Source organism: Eschrichtius robustus, chromosome 14, assembly GCF_028021215.1.
Source record: "Eschrichtius robustus isolate mEscRob2 chromosome 14, mEscRob2.pri, whole genome shotgun sequence".
Classification (NCBI taxonomy): domain Eukaryota; kingdom Metazoa; phylum Chordata; class Mammalia; order Artiodactyla; family Eschrichtiidae; genus Eschrichtius; species Eschrichtius robustus.
The window spans coordinates 40,709,581-40,736,927 of NC_090837.1; the positions used below are offsets into that span (position 1 = coordinate 40,709,581).

Below are 27,347 nucleotides of genomic sequence, written 5' to 3' on the forward strand. Positions count from 1 at the left end.
CGTCTCATTGAATCATCAAAATCACCACGTAAGGTTGGTGGTGTTAGCCCGTTTTAACAAAGAGAAAATGGAACCCAAGGGAGACTAAATAATTTGACTAACATTTTGAAGCTGTGGCTGGTAGAGGCAGGATTTAGACCTCCATCATTCTACTCCAAAATGCATCTCTTTGAAACAAAAGAAAAGCCCTCTGGAGTTTGGCCTGAATGGACATAGTTTTTGAGTAATAGGTATACATTTTGCGGATATTTGCTTATCTGCCTTAAAAAATACATACCTGGGCTTCCCTGGTGGCACAGTGGTTAAGAATCCACCTATCAATGCAGGGGACATGGGTTCGAGCCCTGGTCCAGGAAGATCCCACATGCTGTGGAGCAACTAAGCCCGTGGAGCAACTAAGCCCGTGCACCACAACTACTGAGCCTGCGCGCTAGAGCCCGCGAGCCACAACTACTGAAGCCCACACGCCTAGAGCCCGTGCTCCGCAACAAGAGAAGCCACTGCAATGAGAAGCCTGCGCACCGCAAAGAAAAGCAGCCCCCGCTCGCCACAACTAGAGAAAGCCCACGCGCAGCAATGAAGACCCAACGCAGCCAAAAATAAAGAAATAAAAAATAAATAAATTAAAATATACGTACGTGGAACCAACCTGGAGCCCCTTGTTTGGTCTCTCAAATCCCTTCCTCCAGGAACCCGGCACACTAGAGGGCAAAGCGCCCCCTTCTGGTGGGGTGAAAGCTGTGTGTGGGCCGCAGAGCTGGGCGCTCTCGTGGGCTGTGTGATCGCCCTTCACCCCACTCTGTGCAGACGTTTAGGTGCTCAGGACATTTACAAGATGCTTTTGTTAGTTGTAGGTAACCACGCCCATGTGCTTTGTGCCTCTCAGAAAGGAGAACGTTCTGAACAAGGTTTTGGTAAAGGAGCAATCCCAAGTTTGGAATGGGCGCACTCCAGAATGTTCTCCACATCAGGGCTCCAGCTGGCTTGGGTCTGGCCATTTGAGACAGTGCCTTTAAGGCACGTAACCTCAGGAGCCTTGGTGAGTGACGGTGAGGAGGAGGGTTTGTGGTAGCGCAAACGTGGTGATCATGAAACAGGTCTGTTGATGGGTGAGCGTGGTTAGATCTTGCCGTGTTTTCTGTGCCTGCTGCAGGGCATGGGTGCAGCTAAGCTTCTGTCAGACGGGGTTCTCTCCTCAGCTGGATCTCTTCCCACACATCTGGTCGTGGGCAGGTGTTTGGAAAATCACGTAATTGCTATTGCAGTGCGGCCTCACACTCCATCCAAATCTAAGACGGGGCTCTTCGATGCAGCTTCCAGAGCAGCCAGGCCAGGATGGAAAGCGTTCTGAGCTGTAAGTACTGTGGCCAGACCCACACACGGGTCCTGGTTCCTGCACGTCCCGGCTGTGTGGTTTGAGGTGAGGCCCTTTACCTCTGTGAGCCTTCACTTCTGGGTCTTTAGGTCCTGATTTGATACGAATCTGAGAATGTGGTGAAGATTCGGCAGGGAAGACGTGGCGTGTCTCTCCTGGGCTCCCACACCCCACACGCTCGCTTGATCCCAGCACCTGCTGGTGACATGTTGTGTTTGAGTTACTTCTCTTCCATCCCACTGAATTTCTTCCGGGGCCGGGTCCAGCTCTTAGCGTTTGGTCCTTTGTTTTTACCTCAGCATCCAACGCAGTGCTCCACACATTGGTGGCGATTTGGAAAAGTTGAATAAATGAATGACTTCAGACAATAAAAGAAGTCGTGCTAGGGAGTGGTGCTGTAATCAACCTCTAGTTTCTTAGAACAAGACAGTGTTTATGCTGTGAATTCAGTGTACAGTATTATATATGAGAGGCTTTTGGTTTAGGAGAATCATCAAAAATGTGAGCAACTAGGAGAGACAATTTTTTTTTTCCATCTTTCTAAAAGAGGGTAGGTCACTCTGTGGGCTTCTGGGCAAACACTAGCTTGTCCTCTGGGGCCCTCCAGCCTTGGATCTCAACTCTCTTTTGTTGTTTATTTGAACAGTTTTGTCCCCTTTCCTTCTAGCCCCTTCTGTTACATTTGCTGCTTCCCACACGACTAGGCTAATAATAGCTTTGACACAATTCAGAGCGTGAGTCCCTTGTCTTGTTTATCTTTCAATATTCTCATCTCTGTCTGGAATAGCTTCTGATACAGAGTACATGGTCAGTACAGGTTTGTTGCCTGGATGGATGAATAACTGAACACAAGGATGTAAGAATCTTCTTTGTTCTCTGTCTGTCCCCCTCTTCTCTGACTTCTATCAGTTTTTGTCCTGCTTTTATTTATTTATGGTTATTTAAAAAATATTTGACCTCAGGTGCAGAATTAGATTAGATTATGGATTGTTCATGACCCTCAGTTTAAGACGTGCTTTTGTCATTGGTCCTTGCATGATAAGCCTTAATGTGTATGTAGATGGATGGATTTTAAATAGTATAACAAGGGACTTCTCTGGTGGTCCAGCGGTTAAGACTCCACCCTTCCACAACAGGGGGTGCGGGTTCGATCCCTGGTCGGGGAACTGAGATTCCGCATGCCGTGCAGTGCAGCCAAAAAAAAAAAATTTAAATGGTATAATAAGCACCCATGAACTTGCTACCAAAACTCAAAATAGGGCCTTAGCAATAACTTATGCCTAACCATATGGTTTCCCCACCTCCCATCTCTCTTTTTCTCTCAATCTGGGGTAACCATCATCCTGAATCCTTTGTTAATTTCTCCTTTGCTTTCCTTTCTATATAGTTTTTTTTTTTAACGTCTTTATTAGAGTATAATTGCTTTACAATGGTGTGTTAGTTTCTGCTTTATAACAAAGTGAATCAGTTATACATATACATATGTCCCCATATCTCTTCCCTCTTGCGTCTCCCTCCCTCCCACCCTCTCTATCCCACCCCTCTAGGTGGTCACAAAGCACCGAGCTGATCTCCCTGTGCTATGCGGCTGCTTCCCACTAGCTATCTATTTTACATTTGGTAGTGTGTATATGTCCATGCCACTCTCTCACCCTGTCACATCTTACCCCTCCCCCTCCCCATATCCTCAAGTCCATTCTCTAGTAGGTCTGTGTCTTTATTCCCGTCTTGCCACTAGGTTCTTCATGACCTTTTTTTTTTTTTCCTTAGATTCCATATATATGTGTTAGCATACTGTATTTGTTTTTCTCTTTCTGACTTACTTCACTCTGTATGACAGACTCTAACTCCATCCACCTCACTACAAATACCTCCATCTCATTTCTTTTTATGGCTGAGTAATATTCCATTGTATATATGTGCCACATCTTCTTTATCCATTCATCCGATGATGGACACTTAGGTTGCTTCCATGTCCTGGCTATTGTAAACAGAGCTGCAATGAACATTTTGGTACATGACTCTTTTTGAATTATGGTTTTCTCAGGGTATATGCCCAGTAGTGGGATTGCTGGATCGTATGGTAGTTCTATTTTTAGTTTTTTAAGGAACCTCCATACTGTTCTCCATAGTGGCTATATCAATTTACATTCCCACCAACAGTGCAAGAGGGTTCCCTTTTCTCCACACCCTCTCCAGCAATTATTGTTTATAGACTTTTTGATGATGGCCATTCTGACTGGTGTGAGGTGATACCTCACTGTAGTTTCCATTTGCATTTCTCTAATGATTAATGATGTTGAGCATTCTTTCATGTGTCTGTTGGCAATCTGTATATCTTCTTTGGAGAAATGTCTATTTAAGTCTTCTGCCCATTTTTGGATTGGGTTGTTTGTTTTTTTGTTATTGAGCTGCATGAGCTGCTTGTAAATCTTGGAGATTAATCCTTTGTCAGTTGCTTCATTTGCAAATATTTTCTCCCATTCTGAGGGTTGTCTTTTGGTCTTGTTTATGGTTTCCTTTGCTGTGCAAAAGCTTTTAAGTTTCATTAGGTCCCATTTGTTTATTTGTGTTTTTATTTCCATTTCTCTAGGAGGCGGGTCCAAAAGGATCTTGCTGTGATTTATGTCATAGAGTGTTCTGCCTATGTTTTCCTCTAAGAGTTTGATAGTTCTATATAGTTTTTATTACATCTATATGCATATTCCTAAAAAGTAAGTGCTTTTCATTTTGGTTGTTCTTAACTGTATAAAAAGTATGTCACTGTTGAATGTTATATTGCTAAGATTCATCTGTATTGTTGCATGTTGTTGTGTATATTCATTTACCCATCATTGTTCAGGTATTCATTTGTTGTGTGACTATACCTCTGTTGATTCATTCACACTCCTGTGGCTGGGTAATTAGGTTATTCCCAGGATTTTGTTCTTGTGAACAGTGCTGCCATGTGTATTCTTAAACATGATGCATCAAGTTTGTGCAAAAGTTTCTTTTTAGGTTGTGAGCTCGAGGGTAGAATTCTTGGGTTATAGGAAATGTGAATTTTCAACTTTAGGAGGTAATGTCAAAATAGTTCCCAAAGTCTTTGCACCAATTCATACTCCTACCACACCCTTTCCAATTCTTGTTATCCTCAAACTTTAAATTTGGGCCTATTGATTGGGTATAAAAAACAGTATTACACTGTGGTCTGCTCTGATCACTAGTGATGGTAATGGTGAACATTTCTTCAAATGTTTACTGACAAATGTGTTTCCTGTTGTGTAAAATGCATTTTCTTTCTTTTGCTCATTTTTTCTGTTGAACTGTTTATACTTTCCTTATTGATTTGTAGGAGTTTGATATGTATTTCTGATGAGAACGCCTTGTTGATTTTGTGCTCTTTGTTCAGTTATTGGTTCTTGTGTAACAAACCATCCCCAAACTTAGTGGTTTAAAACAAAAACAATGTTTTTCTTATAATTGTGTGGGATGACTGGGCTCAGCTGGGCGATTCTTCTCCTCCATGTGTTGTCAGCTGGGGTGACTCACTGAGTTGTAGTCGGCAGCTGGCTAGGGTAGACTGGACAGTCCAGGGCTTCACTAACATGCCGGGTGCCCCTGTGTTCTTCCATATGTCCTCTCCACTTGGTTAGCTTGGGCTTTCTCATGGCATGGTGATTGGGAGTGGTTGAACTTCTTACTTGGAGGCTGTCTTCCAAGAGGAAGGAAGTAGAATCTGTCAGTCCTCTTAAGGCCTCTGCTTGAAAATCCCAGAATGATGCTTCTGCTACAGCAAAGCAGATAATAAAGTCAGTCTGGATTCCAGGGGAGACAATAACCTCCAGGGTAAATAGCCTCCACCTGTTGATAGGGGGAGCAGCAGACACACACAGAGAAGGAATTGATGGCAGCCATCATTGGGGATTATCTGCCACTTGTGTATTGTGACTATCACTCAGTTATTAATTTTTCTTTCTACTTCTTGAAGGTGCCTTTGATGAACCAGTGTTCTTAATTTTTAAAAATTAATTAATCAATTTTTGGGGGGAGAGAAATGATTTTATTGTTTAACATTAATTTCTTTTTTAAAAAATAATTGAAATATAGTTGATTTACAATGTTTCAGGTGTACAGCAAGGTGATTCAATTATACATATATATATATACACACATATATATATTTTTTCAGATTCTTATCCATTATAGGTTATTATAAGATATTGAATATAGTTTACTGTGTTCTACAGTAGGTCCCTGTTGTTTATCTATTTTATATATAGTAGTGTGTATCTGCCCAAATTTCCAATTTATCTCTCCCCAATTCCCCTTTGTTAACCACAAGTTTGTTTTCTATGTCTGTGAGTCTATTTCTGTAAGTAAGTTCATTTGTATCATTTTTTTAGATTCCACGTGTAAGTGATATCATATTTGTCTTTCTCTGTCTGACTTCTTCACTTAGTATGATAGTCTCTAGGTCCATCCATGTTGCTGCAAATGGCATTATTTCACTCTTTTTTATGGCTGAGTAGTATTCCATTTTATATATATATCACATCTTTATCCATTCATCTGTTGATGGACCCAATGTTCTTAATTTTAATGTAGTCAAATCTGTCTCTGACTTTGTGGTCAATGCTTTCTGAATCTTGTTTAAGAACTCATTCCTTTCTCCAAATTCTTAAAGGTATTCACCTTTATTTTCCACTGAGAGATTTTAAACTTTTATTTCTAATGGTAAGTCCTTAATTCATCTATAACAACAAAAAAAGAACATCTCCATTCCTCATATCTATACTCTGGAGATGGAGATGAATGTAGATTATAAGCATCCACATCCTTGGAGGAGATTTGCTTCTATCACATGTAAATCTTCTAAACTTCAAGAAATAATAATTTAATTCCCTCACCAAATAATTAAACTGGTAAAATGATTTCTAAGGAGAAAATGGGAAAAATAAGAATCATCAAAGGGCAAAAATACTCATAAATGTTAATATGTCCTAGCTTAAATTGTTATTAATTATACTTATTATAATAATAAAATTTTATAGAAAGGACTCAAACAATTTTTTGAAAAACCCTGAGGGGTTTATTCCTTTATTGGGCTTCTATGACATTCTAGGCTGAAGTGATATAGGGAAGGCGCAAGACACATGTGGCCTCTGGGCTCGTGAACTGATGGGACTGCATACCCCACGGTGCTGCTTCTGAGTTACAGAAGTATCTTCATGAAGGGTCAAAAGATAAAGTTGTACATAACATATCACCACATATGAAAGAACCCTCTGTAACACACTCAATGAAAACATTCGGCCACACATTTAGTTCCACACCAGGATCGAATTTATCCTTGAGCATTAAAAAATTAACTTCCAAGATGCTTGTCTGGGGCAGAGTTACCCTTTTGTCACAGCACATTTCTGGAGGGGCTGTGGGTCTAAGTTTGCTTCTCTATCCCTCTCCTATGTGGTAGTTATGCCCTTAGGTCATTTAGTTGGGGAGCAAAGCAGTTCAGTATGTGACATCCACTACTGGATAAGCACGAGGCTTTGAACCAGTTAAAAGTATATTCAATATATAAGAAAGGCCTATGTTCAGCTTTTTGAGTGAAAATGGTGCTAAAATTCATTACAAAAACAAAACAAAATAGAATCAAGAGAATCTGCCTACTAAAAAAGAGTAATTCAGTAAGAAGATGAGATGATATCAGTAGAATCAGAATTCAGTAGAGATGATAATATCAAATAAATACCACTCCAGGTAAAAATGGATTCCCACTTACCTACTAAATTAACTGCCGACTTCTCACTCCGGTATCCACAGCCCCGCCACATCTCCCCCACTTACCTTTCAAGTGTAGTTTTCCATTACTTATGCTGTTGTTCAAATGGACCAGCTGGTCTCTGTGCCTTTGCTGGTGCTCGTTCCTCCACCTGGAACGCCTTCCTTGTTGACTGCTCACTGACACTTACCAACCTCCTCTCCATCCTCACAGGCAGCTGAAATCCCACCTCTTCCACCCTGCCTTAGACCCAGCGCTCTATACTCTTGCCAAACCTACTTCCTTTATGGTTACTTGTATGCTTATCGCCTCCACTGGGGCTGCGAGCAGGGATCCTCTTTGTATCCCAGGGCTTGACACAGAGCTTGCAGAGGAGGATGTAAAGAGTAAAAAACATTTGCTGAAGGAGAACATCATTGCATCCCAGGCACAACAGGCTCTTCTTAAAGTGTCATACAAGACAAGAAAAACGTAGCTCTAACTGATGGAAGATAAATATAATGTGTATCCTAGAAACACGATAAACAGAGGTATAAACAGGTAATATGGTTTAAGACTGAATGAAAAAAGAGAAAGCCTTACTACTGTCTTCAGAAAACATTATGATGAAATTCAATAGCTGAATTCTCTAAGCTATAGAAAACAGTCTTTGTTTCAATTACCTCTTCTACTAAATTGATAAGAAAAAACTACTTGACAATAAAACAAGAGCTTTATTATTTCAGGGCCAGTTCTGTGACTATTGCAATTCCGAGGACCCCAGGAAAGCACACCCCATCACCAATGCAGTTGATGGATCCGAACTTTGGTGGCAAAGCCCTCCTCTCTCCTCAGGCACGCGATACAACAAAGTCAACGTCACCTTGGATCTGGGGCAGGTGAGTTGGGGCATTTCATCTGGAATGAGGAAAAATTAGTTTGGATCATTGTTTCTGTGGTTATTTCTTTTTTTAATTAATTTTTTATTGGAGTATAGTTGGTTTACAATGTTGTGTTAGTTTCTGCTGTACAGCAAAGTGAATCAGTCATACATATACATATATCCTCTGCAGTTATTTCTGATATAATAATGATTATTTCAAAAGCAAACTTCAGTTTCAGTTCACTAATTACTGTGAAACCTGTTACATTAATATTTTTGTCCCTCGACACCCAGCACAGTGCCTGTCACGAGGCAGACACCCATACCCATCTATTAAATGAGTTAAAAAATAGTTGTAAGTAGTATCATTGGCAAAGGTATCTTTTATTATTATTTTTGGCTGTGGTAAAGTACACATAACATAAAATTTAACATATTAGCCATTTTTAAGTGTACAGTTCAGTAGTGTTAAACAGATTCACATGGTTGTGAAATCAATCTCCAGAACTCTTTTTTATCTTGCAGAACTGGCCCTCTGTACTCATTAAACACTAACTCCCCATTCTACTTTCTATCTCTATGAATTTGACTACCCTTGGTACCTCATATAAGTGGAATCATACCGTATTTGTCCTTTTGTGACTGGCTTATTTCACTTAGCAGAATGTCTTCAGGGTTCATCCATGTTGCAGCATGTGTCAGAATTTCCTTTCTTTTAAAGGCTGAATAATATTCCATTGTATGGGTATCACATTTTGTTTATCCATTCATCCATCAATGGACACTTGGGTTGCTTCCACCCTTATGCTATTGTGAATAATGCTACCATGAACATGGGTATGGCAGAGATGTTTTTATAGCATTCTCTTTCCTGGAAATTCTGTCTCTGTGGACACTGACTACCATAGTTTTTGTCCTTGTTTGGCCAGCTGGTCCACGAGGGTACCTGACTCAGACCTGTCCTCCTGTGGTAGGCTAAGATGGTCCCCACAATGCTTCCCTCCTGCTGTACGTGGCCCTCTCTTTTGAGTGTGGACAGCACTGGAAATACGGTGGATGTCACTTCCGTGATAAAGTGGCATCATGTGACAAAGATGAAGGGATTTTGCAGATGCGTTTAAGGTCCCAAGTCAGCTGCTCAAAAGGGAGACTATCCTGAGGGACCTGTCCTAATTAAGGGAGCTCTTAAAAGTGACTGAGCCCTACCCCAAGGAAGAGATTTGAAACATGAGAAATTTTCCTGCTGATCTTGAAGGGGAAAGCTGCCTGTGGTGATGGCCATGTGGCAAGGACCTAAGAGTGGGTTCTAGAAACTGAGAGAGGCCCCAGCCAACAGCCAGCAAAAAAAGCAGGAACCTCAGTCCTGCAACCATAAGGATCTGGATTCTGCTAACAAGATGTGCAAACTCGGAAGTGGGTCTTCCCAGGCATTTGGTGATTACCTTGATTGCAGCCTTGACCCTGGGCAGAGAACCTGGCCGCATCATGCCCAGACTCCTGACGTAAAGAACTACAAGATAATAAATGGTGTTGTTTTATGCCACTAAGTTTGTGGTAATTTGTTAAACAGCAGTAGAAAATTAATGCACCTTCTTTTTTCCTCCTTCAGACCAGGCAATGCCTCCCATATATTTCACCCTATTCCTTCAACAAATATTTCTTGAGTACCTTCTATGTGCCAGGTACTGTTCTTGGTGTTTGGGATACATAAGCAATACAAAAGGGAAATGCATCCCACAGACTAGAAATCGAATGATACTGAGATTCCTTCCAATGAACGTGCTATCTTCAGTTTGGTGATAGAAGGGTTTTCCACCTCTTCTGCCCATATGTTTTGTTAAATCAGGCCTCTCCTGAGAATATTTTCACCGTCAGTTTGCATCTGAGATAATTCAGGGAGATCATCATGGTGTGAAAGACTCCATAACCCCAGTTTCAACTATGAATTAGTCTTATCCTTCTAGCATTAATTCAGTAGAGATTTTGCCTATAATGACTAGGATTTACCTGTCATACCACTTTTTAAACTGAGGATTTCTGTAGTTAGCTGGGACTTTTAACCCATTAAATGATGTTTACTGAACATACCAGTGCCTTGTGGATTTGCTCTTTTTCCCTTAAGGCTATTTTTTAAAAAAACCTACCTTTTAAAAGTACCCTTTTGATGTATCGAAAAATCCTTAATTAAGATAGATGAATTAAAAAAACACCAGCATAGGAACAATTTAGTAATTTGCTGGTTGCTGACAGACGTGGGCTATGGTAAACATCTTCATGAAGACTGTGCCCATCCACCTCCTCCCTGGCTGGGATGCTCCCCGTAGGTGGCTGAGTGTGTGGATCCTAGGGTCAGCCCACCCTGGTTCATGCCCTGATGCACTGCTTACTCTCTGTGTGACCCTGAGCCACAGACTTCACTGCTCTCTCTTGCAGTTTCCACATTTATAAAGTGAGATGATACTAGTGCTTACCTCATAGGATGGCTGTGAGGTTTGAATGAGTTGACTGCTTTGTTTTTAAACCTCTTCAGGCTGGTGGTTTTTAAGTAAGTTTTTATTTAATAAAATAAAGTGAACTTTAGTAAACACTCATTATTAAAACAGACCGACTCCTAACTTCTGCTCCTCTAGAAAATACTGTATATAATCCTGTAGAAAATACTCCAGAAAAGTCTAGAAGCAGGGAACGCAATATACATTATGTCAGACTGAGGATGTTTCTTTTTCCTTGTGTTGGAGCAACACGTGCTTTAACAAGCATGCTTTATCTTGTAAGAATCATATTTTATGCCCCAGTAGTGGGATCTGTATTTTCTCCTTTTTGCTGGAATTAAGCATGAAAGTGTCACTGAGAAGTTAGATTTCATAATTGAATAGCGACCTACACACCTTAGATTTAGGAAGTGCAAATCTTTCTTTTTCTTAGTTTTTTAAATTTATTTTTTAATTGAAGTATAGTTGATTTACAATGTTCTGTTAATTACTGCTGTACAGCAAAGTGATTCAGTTATACATATATATACATTCTTTTTTTAATATTCTTTTCTACTATGGTTTATCATAGGACATTAAATATAGTTCTCTGTGCTATACAGTAGGACCTTGTTGTTTATCCATCCTGTATATAAAAGCTTACATCTGCTAACCCCAACCTCCCGCTCCATCCCTCCCCCAACCCTTTCCCACTTGGCAACCACCAGTCTGTTCTCTATGTCCATGATTCTGTTTCTGTTTCATAGATAGGTTCATTTGTGTCATATTTTAGATTCACATATAAGTGATATCATATGGTATTTTTCTTTCTCCTTTTGACTTAAGGAAGTGCAAATCTTGATGCATGGTTGGGAAATAAAATATAGGCCATGAACTTGTTATTACCAAACCACTTTTTTTCTAGCTATTGAGAACTGGAATTTGACTTTGATGTGCTGTAGTCAGTTTGGCAGCTTACGTTGTCGTGAGGGGGTTACTTTTCTCTGTTGTGTTTTGGACTGCTTGGTGGTTTTCATTGTTGTTTTTCTTGGCCAACACAGTTTGACAAGTGAAAACATTGCCTTCAGGACTTGATCTTGAAGGGCAGTTTTCCTCCTTACAAGGTGGCAAACGTAGGAAGGTTCTGCAATTCTCCAGGGGCAGTGGCATATTCTGGGGCTGTTCAAGTTCATTACATTATATATTACTAATCAGTTTCAGGCTATAGAATAAGAACAGAATGTGTTACTGGAAACTTTCATCTTGTCTGGCCAAGTATAATGAGTTCATTTTGACATTTGAAGCAAAATGTGGATGTCCAGTTTTTAAAAGGGGAATTTTTGGAATGTAGGGACATTTGTTTCTTCCTGGTGGGGCGTGACCTCTGGCGATCTCCCCCTGTGAGATAAGAAGGTGTAGCAATGGGCTTGAGTTACGCTCCTGGATTTCCTTCAGAATCAGAACGAATCTTACTGTGTGGACTCCCTATATTCACTCTGCTTTTCCTCCTCCAGGGTGAGGTATAAGGAAAAACACGTGAATGTGGGTGAGGCAGGGGTTCTCATGGTCCCTTGAAGTCAAGGTGGCCGGGAGGTTGGGAGGGGCTGGATCTCAGGTGGGAAGGAAGAGGCGGACCAGCACAGGGGCAAGACAGGATCCCCAGCAGAACAAGCCTGACTCATGGGTTCCAGGGAACAACAGGAAAACCGTCTCAAGAAGAATTTTAAGGCTTTTACACAACTTGTCATGCCCTCAAGAGTACTGTTTTTAACCTATTAGTAGTAGAAATAAACAAAGACACAGCAGACAAACACCCCTCCCCCCCAAAACCGCAAAAGGAATGAATGTTTGCCTCAGAGGCTGGAGGTGTGAAAAGATGCCATTGCGCCCTGTTCTGCAGGGTTGCTGGGGAAAGGGGCCTGGCTGGATAAGACAGACCCCTTATCTTATCTTACCGTAGATAAGACAGTCCTTTGGGTCTTGTTAGAGGCAAAGGCTGTGAGGCCAGGCCCTGCCCTCAGCCCTCCGGGACCCTCTGAGTGGGCAGCCCGGACCACAGCTCCTATGCCCCTTCACACATGTACCATCTCCAGGGCCTCACCTGACTCCCTGCTTCCTGCCTGAGGGCTCTTTCCAGGCCCTGGGAGTTTTCTTAGCCTGTGTTTAGAGTAGCTAGCCATGAAGTGCAGGATTTAATGCCCCCAAGGCAACCCTCAACCCAGAAGAGACAGGAGTTGGTGGAAAATCCCCTCATTTCCCTGCCTCTTGGGACAATTCCGAGGAGCTTTCTTCACAGTTCTTCAGAGTCTCCACCAGGACGGAGCCCCAGTTGGCCCTGGTGGAATCTACCTATTAACACCTCAGTCATTGGCTTTTCTCCCTCCTCTGTGTCCCTCTCTCTTCCAATTTATACTTCTTGAGATCAACTCCCAGATCAACTACCTGTACCCAAGTCTTTATCTCAGAATTGGTTTTATTTATTTATTTTTTAAAGTTACTTATTTATTTATTTTTGGCTGTGTTGGGTTTTTGTTGCTGTGCGCAGGCTTTCTCTAGTTGCGGCGAGCGGGGTCTACTCTTTGTTGTGGTGCGCTGGCTTCTCGTTGTGGTGCGCTGGCTTCTCATTGTTGTGGCTTCTCTTGTTGCGGAGCACAGGCTCTAGGTGCGCAGGCTTCAGTAGTTGTGGCATGCGGGCTCAGTAGTTGTGGCTCATGGGCTGAGTTGCTCCGTGGCACGTGGGATCTTCCCAGACCAGGGCTCAAACCCGTGTCCCCTGCTTTGACAGGTGGATTCTTTTTTTTTTTTTTTTTTTTTTAGAAATTTCATGTAATGTCTGAAACATTTATATTAACATATTTCCATACAAATAACCCAATGAAAGTTTAGTATTAGTTGTTTTGTTTGTTTTTTTATACTGCAGGTTCTTATTAGGCATCAATTTTATACACATCAGTGTATACATGTCAATCCCAATCGCCCAATTCAGCACACCACCATCCCCACCCCATCGCAGTTTTCCCCCCTTGGTGTCCATATGTCCATTCTCTACATCTGTGTCTCAACTTCTGCCCTGCAAACCGGCTCATCTGTACCATTTTTCTAGGTTCCACATACATGCGTTAATATACGATATTTGTTTTTCTCTTTCTGACTTACTTCACTCTGTATGACAGTCTCTAGATCCATCCACTTCTCAACAAATGACTCAATTTCGTTCCTTTTTATGGCTGAGTAATATTCCATTGTATATATGTACCACAAATTCTTTATCCATTCGTCTGTTGATGGGCATTTAGGTTGCTTCCATGACCTGGCTATTGTAAATAGTGCTGCAATGAACATTCGGGTGCATGTGTCTTTTTGAATTACGGTTTTCTCTGGGTATATGCCCAGTAGTGGGATTGCTGGGTCATATGGTAATTCTATGTTTAGTTTTTTAAGGAACCTCCATATTGTTCTCCATAGTGGCTGTATCAATTTACATTCCCACCAACAGTGCAAGAGGGTTCCCTTTTCTCCACACCCTCTCCAGCATTTGTTGTTTGTAGATTTTCTGATGTTGCCCATTCTAACAGGAGTGAGGTGATACCTCATTGTAGTTTTGATTTGCATTTCTCTAATAATTAGTGATGTTGAGCATCTTTTCATGTGCTTCGTGGCCGTCTGTATGTCTTCTTTGGAGAAATGTCTATTTAGGTCTTCTGCCCATTTTTGGATTGGGGTGTTTGTTTCTTTAATATTGAGCTGAATGAGCTGTTTATATATTTTGGAGATTAATCCTTTGTCCGTTGATTCGTTTGCAAATATTTTCTCCCATTCTGAGGGTTGTCTTTTCGTCTTGTTTATGGTTTCCTTTGCTGTGCAAAAGCTTTGAAGTTTCATTAGGTCCCATTTGTTTATTTTTGTTTTTATTTCCATTACTCTAGGAGGTGGATCAAAAAAGATCTTGCTGTGATTTATGTCAAAGAGTGTTCTTCCTATGTTTTCCTCTAAGAGTTTTATAGTGTCCAGTCTTATATTTAGGTCTCTAATCCATTTTGAGTTTATTTTTGTGTATGGTGTTAGGGAGTATTCTAATTTCATTCTTTTACATATAGCTGTCCAGTTTTCCCAGCACCACTTATTGAAGAGACTGTCTTTTCTCCATTGTATATCTTTGCCTCCTTTGTCATAGATTAGTTGACCATAGGTGCGTGGGTTAATCTCTGGGCTTTCTATCTTGTTCCATTGATCTATGTTTCTGTTTTTGTGCCAGTACCATATTGTCTTGATTACTGTAGCTTTGTAGTAGAGTCTGAAGTCAGGGAGTCTGATTCCTCCAGCTCCATTTTTTCCCCTCAAGACTGCTTTGGCTATTCGGGGTCTTTTGTGTCTCCATACAAATTTTAAGATGATTTGTTCTAGCTCCGTAAAAAATGCCATTGGTAATTTGATAGGGATTGCATTGAATCTGTAGATTGCTTTGGGTAGTATACTCATTTTCACAATGTTGATTCTTCCAATCCAAGAACATGGTATATCTCTCCATCTGTTGGTATCATCTTTAATTTCTTTCATCAGTGTCTTATAGTTTTCTGCATACAGGTCTTTTGTCTCCCTAGGTAGGTTTATTCCTAGGTATTTTATTCTTTTTGTTGCAATGGTAAATGGGAGTGTTTCCATAATTTCTCTTTCAGATTTTTCATCATTAGTGTATAGGAATGCAAGAGATTTCTGTGCATTAATTTTGTATCCTGCAACGTTACCATATTCATTAATTAGCTCTAGCAGTTTTCTGGTGGCAGTTTTAGGATTCTCTATATATAGTATCATGTCATCCGCAAACAGTGACAGTTTTACTTCTTCTTTTCCAATTTGTATTCCTTTTATTTCTTTTTCTTCTCTGATTGCCGTGGCTAGGACTTCCAGAACTATGTTGAATAATAGTGGTGAGAGTGGACATCCTTGTCTCGTTCCTGATCTTAGAGGAAATGCTTTCACTTTTTCACCATTGAGAATGATGTTTGCTGTGGGTTTGTCATATATGGCCTTTATTATGTTGAGGTAGGTTCCCTCTATGCCCACTTTCTGGAGAGTTTTTATCATAAATGGGTGTTGAATTTTGTCAAAAGCTTTTTCTGCATCTATTGAGATGATCATATGGTTTTCCTTCTTCAATTTGTTAATATGGTGTATCACATTGATTGATTTGCGTATATTGAAGAATCCTTGCATCCCTGGGATAAATCCCACTTGATCGTGGTGTATGATCCTTTTAATGTGTTGTTGGATTCTGTTTGCTAGTATTTTGTTGAGGATTTTTGCATCTATATTCATCAGTGATATTGGTCTGTAATTTTCTTTTTTTGTAGTGTCTTTGTCTGGTTTTGGTATCAGGGTGATGGTGGCCTCATAGAATGAGTTTGGGAGTGTTCCTTCCTCTGCAATTTTTTGGAAGAGTTTGAGAAGGATAGGTGTTAGCTCTTCTCTAAATGTTTGATAGAATTCACCTGTGAAGCCATCTGGTCCTGGACTTTTGTTTGTTGGAAGATTTTTCATCACAGTTTCAATTTCATTACTTGTGATTGGTCTGTTCATATTTTCTGTTTCTTCCTGGTTCAGTCTTGGAAGGTTATACCTTTCTAAAAATTTGTCCATTTCTTCCAGGTTGTCCATTTTATTGGCATAAAGTTGCTTGTAGTAGTCTCTTAGGATGCTTCGTATTTCTGCAGTGTCTGTTGTAACTTCTCCTTTTTCATTTCTGATTTTATTGATTTGAGTCCTCTCCCTCTTTTTCTTGATGAGTCTGGCTAATGGCTTATCAATTTTGTTTATCTTCTCAAAGAACCAACTTTTAGTTTTATTGATCTTTGCTATTGTTTTCTTTGTTTCTATTTCATTTATTTCTGCTCTGATCTTTATGATTTCTTTCCTTCTGCTAACTTTGGGTTTTGTTTGTTTTTCTTTCTCTAGTTTCTTTAGGTGTAAGGTTAGATTGTTTACTTGAGATTTTTCTTGTTTCTTTAGGTAGGCTTGTATAGTTATAAACTTCCCTCTTAGAACTGCTTTTGCTGCATCCCATAGGTTTTGGGTCGTCGTGTTTTCATTGTCATTTGTCTCTAGGTATTTTATGATTTCCTCTTTGATTTCTTCAGTGATCTCTTGGTTATTTAGTAACGTATTGTTTAGCCTCCATGTGTTTGTGTTTTTTACGTTTTTTCCCCTGTAATTCATTTCTAATCTCATAGCGTTGTGGTCAGAAAAGATGCTTGATATGATTTCAATTTTCTTAAATTTACTGAGGCTTGATTTGTGACCCAAGATGTGATCTATCCTGGAGAATGTTCCGTGCGCACTTGAGAAGAACGTGTAATCTGCTGTTTTTGGATGGAATGTCCTATATATATCAATTAAATCTATCTGGTCTATTGTGTCATTTAAAGCTTCTGTTTCCTTATTTATTTTCATTTTGGATGATCTGTCCATTGGTGTAAGTGAGGTGTTAAAGTCCCCCACTATTATTGTGTTACTGTCGATTTCCTCTTTTATAGCTGTTAGCAGTTGCCTTATGTATTGAGGTGCTCCTATGTTGGGTGCATATATATTTATAATTGTTATATCTTCTTCTTGGATTGATCCCTTGGTCATTATGTAGTGTCCTTCCTTGTCTCTTGTAACATTCTTATTTTAAAGTTTATTTTATCTGATATGAGTATAGCTACTCCAGCTTTCTTTTGATTTCCATTTGCATGGAATATCTTTTTCCATCCCCTCACTTTCAGTCTGTATGTGTCCCTAGGTCTAAAGTGGGTCTCTTGTAGACAGCATATATATGGGTCTTGTTTTTGTATCCATTCAGCCAGTCTATGTCTTTTGGTTGGGGCATTTAATCCATTCACGTTTAAGGTAATTATCGATATGTATGTTCCTATGACCATTTTCTTAATTGTTTTGGGTTTGTTTTTGTAGGTCCTTTTCTTCTCTTGTGTTTCCCACTTAGAGAAGTTCCTTTAGCATTTGTTGTAGAGCTGGTTTGGTGGTGCTGAATTCTCGTAGCTTTTGCTTGTCTCTAAAGCTTTTGATTTCTCCATCAAATCTAAATGAGATCCTTGCCGGGTAGAGTAATCTTGGTTGTAGGTTCTTCCCTTTCATCACTTTAAGTATATCATGCCACTCCCTTCTGGCTTGTAGAGTTTCTGCTGAGAAATCAGCTGTTAACCTTATGGGAGTTCCCTTGTATGTTATTTGTCGTTTTTCCCTTGCTGCTTTCAGTAATTTTTCTTTGTCTTTAATTTTTGCCACTTTGATTACTATGTGTCTCGGCGTGTTTCTCCTTGGGTTTATCCTGTATGGGACTCTCTGCGCTTCCTGGACTTGGGTGGCTATTTCCTTTCCCATGTCGGGGAAGTTTTCGACTATAATCTCTTCAAATATTTTCTCTGGTCCTTTCTCTCTCTCTTCTCCTTCTGGGACCCCTATAATGCGAATGTTGTTGCGTTTAATGTTGTCCCAGAGGTCTCTTAGGCTGTCTTCATTTCTTTTCATTCTTTTTTCTTTAGTCTGTTCCGCAGCAGTGAATTCCACCATTCTGTCTTCCAGGTCACTTATCCGTTCTTCTGCCTCAGTTATTCTGCTATTGATTCCTTCTAGTGTAGTTTTCATTTCAGTTATTGTATTGGTCATCTCTGTTTGTTTGTTCTTTAATTCTTCTAGGTCTTTGTTAATCATTTCTTGCATCTTCTCAATCTTTGCCTCCATTCTTATTCCGAGGTCCTGGATCATCTTCACTATCATTATTCTGAATTCTTTTTCTGGAAGGTTGCCTATCTCCACTTCATTTAGTTGTTTTTCTGGGGTTTTTTCTTGTTCCTTCATCTGGTACATAGCCCTCTGCCTTTTCATCTTGTCTGTCTTTCTGTAACTGTGGTTTTTGGTCCACAGGCTGCAGGATTGTAGTTTTTCTTGCTTCTGCTGTCTGCCCTCTGGTGGTTGAGGCTATCTAAGAGGCTTGATGGGAGGCTCTGGTGGTGGGTAGAGCTGACTCGACAGGCGGATTCTTAACCACTGAGCCACCAGGGAAGCCCCAGAATTGGTTTTAGAGAGGACCCAAACTAAGACAGGGAAGAAAGGGGCCGAGACTGAGGTCCAGAAACCCACTAGGCGTCCACACAAGCAAACGCTATGAACAAGTTATTTAAAATGCAGTAAGTAGAAAATCCAGAAAAATGTTTCTAAAGCTCTCAGATTAAGAGTAACGAAGGAAACAGGATTATAATTTTTAAAGAAAAAAAATAGGTCACAGAGAAATTTCCCATTAGTCTACCTATTTTTTCATGAACTCAGCATAGACTGTGAACTCCTCAGAGTCCAGATGCATCTGAGAGTGAATTTAGTATTCAGATGCCTTCTAGGCGCCTTTTTTTTTTTTTTTTTTTTTCCTGGTCCTCTTCAACTTTTATGAGACTTTGGTGGATGAATCCAAAACATTCTTTGTAGCCCTTGTCAGTTCTGACTCAGATGGGAGGAAGGCCTGGGCTACTTTCTGATTCTTCCTGAGTGTGTGGGTTTGGGGGATTAAATTGGTTCTTGGGTTGCCTGGGTCATTAAGAGTCTGACTCAGTTGGGTCCCTGGGTGGATACAGTTCAATCCAGAAAGCAGATGACTATTGGATTTGACTCAGTCTTCTAGATTTCTAGAATTTCTGGAATTTCTAGGAATTCTCTAGCCTATAAGCTTCAGGAAGCCAGGGACAATGTCTTCTTGTGTTCACTACATGATATTCTGCTCCCAACATCTTGCATAGTGTTCAGCACATAGTAGGTGCTCAATAAATGTTTGTCAAGTGAATGTAGAATGAGCCAAGGATGACTCAGTGTCAGTCTGAATTTCCCGGGCATGTAGTACCAGTGGAAGCATACTGCTGTGAGACCAAATCTCTGGGTGGGAGTGGACCGGCATTGGCCCTGTAATTAACTAGATAGTTGGTTCCACTTATAATACTTGGGTCTCTCTGCAACATCATTTAAGTATTTTAGAGGAATAACACAAGATACAGGTCTTATTCAGAGCAAATTTATAATTAATAAATATTCTATTAATGAACATATAATCATGAGACTCAACCCTTGAAAGCAAATAATTTGTTAGTGGGTAGAAAAATAGGGACTGATAAAATCTCCTGAGCTACTAGGGATGCAATTTTATCCTTTATGCTACTGTAATAACCTAAAAATGGCAATTTGCCTTTGAAGTGCTTTTTAAGGAACTTACACATTAGGAAGAATCTGGCAGTCTGACATTTTCTTTTTATGTGTGAAAAACTCAAAGAAGCTAAGTGGATCCATAGCAACAGAATAGAATCCTAAGATGTCAACTTTGCTAAGTTCTCTGAATCACTATCCCAAACAACATTGGTAATGTATGTTAGTGAATAGATTCCAAGATCTTTAAACACTACTATAGAAAATAATGCCTGGGAAATAGTTTCTGACCTAAAAACAGTGTATTCTCTGGCCATGTTGGTTGTTTTCAGTATTTTTTTTCTCAATTGATGTATTCTTTTTTCTCAATATATTTTTCCACCATCTACCCATTTCCTCAAGCCATAAAGTTGAATTAACATTTACTCCATGTATTACTTAAGATTATTACCTAAGGTTACTTAAGATTGAAACAGATAGATCTGATGCTAGTGGCTAAACACAATGCTGGTTTATTTCTCATTCATGAATAGTTGAAGCGTAACTGATCCTGGCCTGGTCACCCCCTCCAAACAATGGTTCAAAGACCTAGACTAACTAACTATAGAGAAGGCAGGAAATGTAGTCTAGCTGTTGCCCTAGAAGGGAAGCAAGCTTTCTAGTCAGCTAGGCAATCTCTTCTGTGCACTGCAGGTGGCTCCTATCAGTGGTGAAAGCTGATATTGTGTATCTCTTCCCAGCTCTGTATCCACTGACATCAGCCGTGGTGGGAGCATTTACACCACAGGAATTAGCCAATGTTACACATCAAGGCTTCTTTCCAGGAGCCGGTATACCAGCATAGTACTCACTGAGTCTCTTCCACATTCCTGCATTTCCCCCTCCTGTTGCTCCTTACCATCTAATTAATTATTATGTCTTGATTCTTAATATCCTGGAGTCCCGTTCCTCCTCTCATCAATACCATGCTACCCTAGTTTGTCCTTTGACAGCTTTACCTGTGATTAGTCCACCAATCTTCTAACCCATCTCCCAGCCTCTGCTCTCAGGTCCCTCCCCTAGTTCTGCAGTCACTCATGTGGCAGAAAGATGAGCTGAGAAACAGTAGAAATGACTGAGGTTGGCTGTTTTCCAGGCATCTACCTGTCAATCTCTCTCACTGCTTCCAGAACGCAACAAAGATTTAAACGTGTCATTCTCCCTGATTAACATCCTCTAGTGGCTCCCCATTACTTTCAGAATAAAGTCCAAGTTTCTTGGCGTGGCATATAAGTCCCCTGACAGTCTAGCTCCTGCCTTTTCACCAGCTTCTTTTCTAGATGCCACTTTCTCCTGCAGACTCTACGTCACATCAGTAGGGACCTATTGGTAATTCCCTAAACACTCCATGACATTTCCTGCTTTGTGGCCTTGTTTGGGTGCTGTTCATGTTCACCGCCTGGTCTGGCTACCTGCTTCCCAAGGTAACTCAGGTATCACCTGCTGGAAACCTTCCCTGACTGCTTGCTTCCCTCCCTTCTGTTTCTGTTTACCCTGAGGCAGTTGCTACGCTCTGTCACGAAGGCTTGGTACACCGTGAGCTCCTGAAGGTCAAGGAGCGTATCATATTCTTCTTTTTCTCCATGGGCCTTAAATGTCCTGGAAGGTCCTACATCCTCAATACATGATGAACTAAATGGAAAGAAACATTTCAATACTATTCTTTTTATAGTATCCCATTTGATTATGTGTCTTGCTCTAACCATGAACAGCTGGGCTCTATTTTTTAAATATCCCTATTTACATTTACATTTGCTAGTTCCCATATAACCAGCACCACAAGTATAACAGACATAACAGAAAATGAGTTACATATGTTTCCTTCCAAAACATTCAGTAGGCTGTAGTCAGACAACATAAAACCAAGAATCAGAAGCAGGGATAGGAATTGTACTAGAAAGCAGCAACACTTTTCTACCGGAATTTTCTCCCAAACTCTCTATGAATATACGTTAATATGATAAAGTGCTAAACAGAGGTCACCGTGACTTCCTTGGGGCTCTTACCAGGTCACCCTGAGTCCCACACCATTGTGACTCTCGTGTTAAGCTGTGTGCCAGGATTAAGGCCATTGCAGAGTGGTCAGAGGGATCTTTCTTGTCAGGAAGGGTGATAACCAGGGTTTGGCCTCCCATGGGAGGGTGAGGTCTGCAGTCCAGGAAGAGGCACTAGAGGGGGTAACCCCCCCGGCTGTGGGTCAGCCCCCATTGAATTCGTCTCTCAAAGAGCTAGACGGCAAACATGCACCGGGGTTCATTTCTTGAAAACTCCCTGGATCATGCCTCATGCTGCCGAGAGAAAAATAAACAGAAACAAAGCCCTTGGTACCTTCTAGAAAAGGTTAATCCTATTTCTTTGAGGACTGGCCATGCAGTTAAGAAGATAGGAGGAAGATGGCATGCCAAGGCACTGGTATTGAGTTAGGTGGAACTGGGAATTGACCAGAAGGAGAGCCACATGCTTTCTTGCGAAGGACCCAGGCTGCTCTGCCAACCTTTGGTCCCAGGAGGGTGGTCAGGCTGGGGAAGAGACTGAGGCATAGAACCCGGGCAGGCTGGGGTTGGAGTGTCCTGGCAGACCCTCCCCCGTGTGTGTGGGGAGGACTCCCTGCTATGGCTGGAGACGCTTGTGAACAGTGTTGGTGAATGTGCTTTGATCCTTGTGAAGCACTAGACAAACATAGACTAGTACTATCATTACTTAGAGAAATTGTCATTGACACCCCTCCTTCTCTCCTTTTCTAGGCTTCCAATAAGCTTACACTGCCTTATCTCTTCCAAGTGAGTGAAGGATCTATAAGTATATTCACAGTAAAGTTCTGGAAGCTCAGTACTGATGTTACGTCTTCCCAGAACGTTTGCGTCTTAAAAAATTATTATCTACGTTTGCCATGGAACTAGTACTTCTAGGAATTTATCCTAAGGAAATAATGAGATAAGTGCTTAAAATGTTTGAGCAAAGATATTCTTGGGGGCATTGTTTATAATTACATAACGTGGGAAACCATCTCACGTCCAGTAAAAGGGGACTGATTCATTGAATGGATTAATTGGCAACCATTGGAAGGATGCCACAGAGGGGGTCTTTGTTGATCTGACATATGTTCGTGCTATAGTGTGAAGAAAAAAAAGCAAACTATATGTAAGCTGTATATATAGCGTGGTATGATTTCATTTTCTTTGTGTGTATAAGCAAAGCAAAAAGTCAGGAAAGAGGGAATCGAAAATGCTGAGTGCTTTTTCTGGATGGAGCAATTATTGATTTTTACTTTCTTCTGTGAATCTCCTTTACAGTGTGATTCAGCTGCATGGCTCTGGGTTATTACATAGGTACATATCTGGCTCCAGAACTTTCCAGCTGTGTGACACTGGGCCCTCTAGTTAATGTCTCGGGGTCAGTTTCTTCATCTGAGATTTGGGGATGAATCTAGAACCACCCTCATAGGGTTGTTGTGAGGAATTAATAAGGTCATACAGAAAAGCTCTTAAAATTATGCCTCATGCACTAGGAGAACTCAGTCCATGTTAGCTATTATATCTGTATTTTTTTCACTGAACATGTATTACTTTTAGAGTTAGAAAGACAGTAAAGACAATTGGGAAAATCTCTCCTTTTGGGGAAAGAAGAAGAGTTCAATACAGAGAGGGCAAAAGGCACAATTATTCCCGGTGGGATTGGAGGTATTGATGGAAAATCTTCCTTGGAGCTTTCCTGATGCCCTCCATCCCCCAGATATAAACTTCTGACCATTTCATCCCTCAGTGAGGTCGGCCTGCTAGAGATCTTTAAATGCCAACAGAATCAGAGAAATGCCCAGTAAACGGAAATTTTTTAAAAAGGACCTCTTTTATTTTTTAGCTAATCTTGAAGACTGTTTCTTCCCTTGTGAAACTTTCATGATTTCAGGCATATTTTAGCTTTAAATCATGGCAGTTTTCCTATTACTATTAATGGCAAGCATATATAAGGAAAAACTGAATTTCATGAATTCTTCACAAGGGTTCCAACGAGAGCTTGTATTAAATGTAACGTCTCGGGGCATCCCTGGCCCCGGCGCCTTCCCTCCTCTGGCCGCCGTCCTCCAGGGCCCGCACCAGAGCCTCTGCCCCTCTTTCCGCTGGTGACCCTGGAGCCTTCCTGTGCCACCAAACATTTTCCTTTACTCTTTTCTTCCTGAAGCCTCTCCTTTCCCTAGTCCAGTTTCTGTGGTTTTCACTTTCCGTTCTTCCATTGCATTTCCTTCCTTTAGAGAAAAACTAGAACCAAATCAAACCACCACCTTTTCCTGGTTTTCCTGCCCGCCTTCAGGAGGGGTGCTGTGCGTGTCCCCGGCCGCCCCGCCCAGCCCCAGAGTGGTGGCCCGAGGAGCCAGGTGGGAGGGCTAGGGCTCCACCAGGACCAGGCTCCCCGCCTGGCTCCAGCCGTACCCACTGGCCCGGCCTCCTGTGGCCTCACGACGTGGGCGGCATGGACATCCTACCTCCTGGGACCTCTGCAGCTCCCTCCAGACCAGAGGGGCCCGGCTTTATGTGCCCCCACCCCATCCCGAAGTTCCTGCCGCTCTTCCTCGCGAGGTCTCCTTGGCATGCAGCCCGCAGACGAGGTGCTTCATGCTCGCTCCTTGTCTCTCTAACTAAACAGCAAGCTCCCGTGCTATTTGCACCCCTCTCTTTAGCTCTCAAACCACTAACGGCAATGTCCTGCAGTGTAGGAATTTCCCGATTCAGTACATCATGCGTGACGAGCTCTGTGCCGTATACTTTAAGCACCCTGAGCGATGAGATTGCATGTTTACCTTTACAGTTTCTCAACATTGCGGAATAACCGGAGTGAACACTGGGGCCTTTCCCCTGCCTCTCGCAATCACCCTGGCCCAGCAGCCTCTCGCCGTCCCCGCATGGCCGGTTCTAAGCACACGGTGTCCCAGGAGCTCCAGCGAGATGGAGGGGGCACACGGGGGGCGGGGAGATGCAGCGCCCTCCTCCTGCTTCGGGACCTCGTCCTGCTTCACCACCATGTGGGAGGGCCCCGCAGCACGAATTCAGGCTGGTGTCTCTATCAGAGGATGCAGGCGGGCAGAGCCAGGGGGCAGGTAACATCAGGGCGAGAGAGCAGAGCCCAGGGCCTGGCTGAGGTCAGGTGGACCACAAGGAAAGCAGAGTCCAGCCTCCTTACTGCAGAGGGAGGCCAGGGCAGGGAGACTGGTTAGAGGGCAGCCATTTTGCAAATTCCTGTGTTTCAGGGCGAGGGTATCTCCCCAGCTCTGCGCGGCCTGGGCAGGGCTGGACCTGGAAGCGTCTGGTGTTTAGGACAGGTGGGTTTGACGTGTTGCCCGGGCTGCCCGGCTTGCCCCCGTTGCTAGGTTGCTATGGTTTGAACTCCTTTTATTACTCTCCCAGCCAGCCTCCACTCAGCCCTAGATTCTGCTCTCCTCCCTTCTCTTGTCATTTCCTCCATCCGTGTGTGCCCCCTACTCTCCCCAAGGCTGCAAAAACCACCGCCCAATCCAAGGGCACATGAAGATTCGAGAAGCACTGCTTAGACCAGGGCTCCTCAAACCGTCTGTTACAAGGGACCCGTTTTTTTTTTTAAACATTTCTAAGCTGTCACAGACCAGTACCTTTGTAAGATACAATAAAAACAAATTCTTAGAAAAATGAATTGAAAAATAAAACCTAAAGACATACAAAATATAAGCCTCATTTAATAAAATCAGATTCAGTAGATGCCAACTTATTCTTTCCAATTGTTATGAAGGTTTCTCAATGCTCACCCTTGGTTTCTGTCCTTGTTTCACTGTGGATGAGTCACAAGCAGTCCACGGACCACACTCTGAGTAGCGCTGCTCTAGACCATTAACCGTCATTTTTCTTCAGTGTTATTGATACTGGCCCTGAAAAGTCTGCTTCTTCTTTCTGTGACCACGAGTCTCTTCTCTCGCTCAGGCTTGGTTGCGCAGGTCAAGGTGCGTTTGCTAATTGTCTAAGACTGTAGCCTCGAGTCCCCCTGTGACCGGGATGGTCTCCCTCCCCTGCCTCCAGCCACCCTCCGCCCTGCTCAGTGCCCGAAGCAGCTGACCTTCATGGGCAGAATCTATATTCTCCCTGGCGTTGGGCTTCTGGCAGAGTCTGGCCAGTGGGGTGTGCACGCACGTGCTCAGCTCAGAGGGCAGGAGGAGAGTGAGGCCGGGGTGTCTACCTGCCACTGACTGCAGGATCTCCGTGCTTCTATTGAAGGGCTTGGCTCCTACAGCAACAGCCCTGTCTCAGCTCCAGTGTCCGCTTCCTGACCTTGCCCTTCAGGTCCACGGCGGGAACGGCGCTCAGGTGCTCTTAGCTGTCGCCCCTGCTGACTCTGTCGTAGAAAGCTGCTTTATGAAAGTCTCCACAAGTACTTCGTTCTAGTGGGTCCTCCGTCTCCCGCTGGGGCTCTGAGTGACACCAGCACTCTGACTTTCGAAGGATGCTTTTTGACTGGTTGAAAGTGACCAAAATCCCCCCAGCTGTCATCTCTGAAAGAATGAAAGGGAATTATTGAGGAGGTGACTAACTGTAAATTTTTAGAAAGTACATATAATGTAAGTGTGTGTGTGTGTTTGTGTGTGTGTGTGTTTGAGAGAAAGAGAAAGAGGAAGAGAGGGAAAGGGCTCAGTTGAATTATGACCATGAAATAAGGAACAGTATTCTGTTCCTTCCTATAGAGAATGCCTGGTACACAGAAATAACTCAGTGAATGTATGTTTAATGTATGAATGAATGAGTGTCCAGAGAGTTCCTTACTATATCTGTCCAGTGTACACATGTCCCTCATACACCAAAAGCCATCCATATGCAACAGATAGTGAAATATTTATCCCTTGCCATTTGGAGCCTACTGAAGACATAATGAAAAAGTTGGATTTTTGGTCACTTACATTTATTCATTGAAACATTTAGAAAAAATAAGTGGTAAGAAGGTCTGTTGCCCTTTTCCTTGTGGTAGATCCGCTTTTTTTTTTTTTTTTTTTTTTTTATGTGTGTTGACAAAGTGAACTCTAGTCTTTGCAGTTTTTGTGTTCTGTTTTTTGGTTTAGGGAACAGTCCTACTATGAATGTACATTTACTGCTCTACTGAAGTTCATATATAAACCTGTCAAGCACATTACCGGAATTGGAATTGCTTGTATATACACTTTGATAAATTTTAGAGACAATGGTAGAACAGAAGTAAATTGTATTTCAAATACCACAATATTCTCACACCATGAAAACCCTTCCCTTTTTAATATATTTGTGTGTAGTTTATCTTTATGCCCATACTATATTTCCCAGAGATGGGTAAGTGTTATGTTTCTTGCTGGCACATTTACCGTATTGTTCAAAGTCAGGCGTTTAGTGGTTTTAGCATGATCCTATTTCCATGAACTCGCAAATGCAAGATCTTCTCTCACACTGTCTTTTACTCCCTGCTGTTTTATATTGCCCTCCTAATTCTCATTCCTGGTCTTTCTTTATGTTCTTCATCAACCTGGATAGGTTATACTATTTTCTCCCTTATTCAAGACCAATAGAATAGAATACAACACCCAGAAATAAACCCTGATATATGGCCAAGTGATTTTTGACAAGTTGCCAAGATTTTTCGCGGTAGAAAGGATAGTATTTTCAACACATGGTG

The 27,347-nt window shown here is 41.8% G+C and overlaps 1 protein-coding gene across 3 annotated transcripts in view; it reads left to right on the plus strand.

The window, feature by feature from the left end:
* Positions 1-27,347, plus strand: part of LAMA3 (laminin subunit alpha 3) — a 244,295-nt gene that overhangs the window by 13,087 nt on the left and 203,861 nt on the right. For all 3 annotated transcript variants that reach the window (XM_068563501.1, XM_068563499.1, XM_068563500.1), the window contains exon 2: positions 7,865-8,017. In XM_068563501.1, coding sequence (XP_068419602.1) covers positions 7,865-8,017 — 153 coding nt within the window. The remainder of the gene's footprint in view (positions 1-7,864; positions 8,018-27,347) is intronic.